This window comes from Rhododendron vialii, chromosome 6a (genome assembly GCF_030253575.1).
Source record: "Rhododendron vialii isolate Sample 1 chromosome 6a, ASM3025357v1".
In the NCBI taxonomy this organism is placed as follows: domain Eukaryota; kingdom Viridiplantae; phylum Streptophyta; class Magnoliopsida; order Ericales; family Ericaceae; genus Rhododendron; species Rhododendron vialii.
In genome coordinates, this window is record NC_080562.1 from 26,884,447 (window position 1) to 26,886,741 (window position 2,295).

General features: G+C 36.5%; 1 protein-coding gene across 1 annotated transcript; it reads left to right on the forward strand.

Annotated features, from left to right (window-relative positions):
* The first annotated feature begins 572 nt into the window (after positions 1–572).
* Positions 573–1,053, forward strand: LOC131328551 (uncharacterized). The gene has a single exon (XM_058361486.1). It carries the CDS (start codon positions 573–575, stop codon positions 912–914), a length of 342 nt encoding a protein of 113 aa, XP_058217469.1. The 3' UTR covers positions 915–1,053.
* Positions 1,054–2,295: the final 1,242 nt, after the last annotated feature.

Genomic DNA, 2,295 nt, shown 5'->3' on the forward strand with positions numbered 1-2,295 from the left:
ATTAGCCTGTTTAGGAATAAATTCACGATATGAGATAACAAAGAGGGGGAAAAAAAAGAGTTACTAAGAAAAACCTTCATATTCTCATGCTAGATTTTGATTATGAGTTGATATCATTTTTGTTTCGTGCCACACTTGTAAGCTAGAAAAACCAACTAATGCATTTGCGTGGTCACTTTTCAGGGTAACTTTTTACATCCTATCTGAGAATCTCAGAAAGTCATTTGGAAAAAAGAATACACAGAAAGTTGACTCGGTCGCCTTTGTTTATTTCAGCTGCTAATGGAAAATACTCATCCTTTTCATCATCTTCTAATTTTGTCACTCTGATAGTCCATATTCCATCCACATTAGGTGGAGCAAATTCCTTGTGTACTTATCTGTTAATTGGACTTGGGTTCATCCCCTGCATTGGTTTGTCCCCTACCTGATTTTAGCTTTGTACGTATGCGCTTACATCACTACATCGAAGTCATTCTAAGTGAAGAAGACAGGTCAAGTAAGCTAGTATTTTGAAATATGCTTTAAATTCACTTCTTTTAAAAAAGAAATTAAACCAATACAAAAATGTCATGTTATTAAGCTGTCATATAAAGATAAACCCTAGAGCACAGCCTCCTCTCTCTCCTTCTCTCTCTCGGCGACGACTAGGGGCAAGTCCTGAAAACTTCATTGCCGAGCTTTTAAGACCGGTGGGCCTACTACTCCTCCCCATCGGCCTCCTCCTGGTCATTGTATTCCTCTCCTCCGATGCCGGCTCTGCCATCTCCGGCCTCTTCTCCACCGGCAAACACAACTCCATCCACCGTGTCAGCGGGTCACCCGTTGGAGTCGCCCTGTTTCTGGTTTTGATCCTTTTTCTCCTTTACAATCGGGTCTCCATTTTCCGCGGCGACAATGGATCGGACGAGTAATATTGGTCGTGTTTATTTCTGATGGGTTTTTTTTTTTATGATCTCATTTTCTCATGTTTTCTTCTCTGTTTCTTATATTTAGTACATACGTATATAGAGTATCGATATCTGTTTCTTCTCTTCTCTGTTTGTTTGTTTTTTTTTATGTTTTGTTTTTTGCAAAATGATGTATTCCATTGGATATCGATTAACTTCGAATGAAATATTGATAGAATTACGAAATATTGTTGATCATATTATATGTGATTGTGTTGGCATAAAACACAATCCAGACATCAACAGATAACTTTATATGTTTTAGATCTATCTTTGTTTTTGATAACGTACAGAAAAAAGATTGGGACATATAAGATTATATGTGCACTTTTGTTAATGCATTACCAAATATAAGACAAGAACATAGATTGTGACGTATAAGATTATATGTGCATTTTTTCAACATGCGAAGAACATATTTGGCATAGTACAAAGTCAGTCTGTTCAGATATACACATATAATATTATATGTGCTTGTGTTGGCAAAAAATACGTTTCAGATATCAATAGATAATCTTATATGTCTCAAATCTATGTTCGTTTTTTATAACATACAGAAGACAGATTGGGACATATAAGATTATATGTGCACTTTTGTAGATGTAGTACTAAACATAAGACAAGAACGCAGATTGAGACAGATAACATTATATGTTAAGGTGTGACGCGTTCAAGAAAGGAATGACTCAAAATAGACAAATAAATAAATAAATAAAATAAAAGAAATTTTTTTTGTCACACTATGACGTTATATGTTAAGGAGTGGCGAGTTCAGGAAGGGAAGGGCTCAAAATGTATTTTTTGTATTATCCGAACAAGGCCTTTGTTTCTTTTACACATGGTAGTTTTGTCATTGAAATTATTAGTAGACTAGAGAGGATAAAAACTTTAGAAGTGGACTAGTGATGTTAGAAATATGCTACAGTGGAGTAGTATTCATGATCACGCACTTGGGAAAAAATGAAAAAAAAACCTATCATCATGAAGTAGACATTGTCGGGCACCGTATCAAAATGCCACCGAGCCACTAGATCCCACTCAATGGTCGTATATTCAACTTTGTCTGCGGCTATTTTACTCCATATTTACGTATGTCTCCGCATATGCAAGTGCTCCGAGGGTCAAGTGATTGAATCACCACAAATATTGGATTGAACTGATAAATTAACGATTCGAAGAGCACAATTTGGAGCCGACATGGATTCTACAGCTTCTGCTAAGCTGTCTCTCGTGTATATCTCATTTAGTCATTTTCAACCAGCTTTGGAGTACTAAGAGCACTCAATAACCTTTTCAAAATTAGCCTCCAAACCTCGATCCCGAGGGGCATGGGCGGACCCAGTAT

Excerpts from the sequence above, each read along its gene's own strand:
- LOC131328551 (XM_058361486.1), top strand. The coding sequence starts at position 573 with ATGTTATTAAGCTGTCATATAAAGATAAACCCTAGAGCACAGCCTCCT.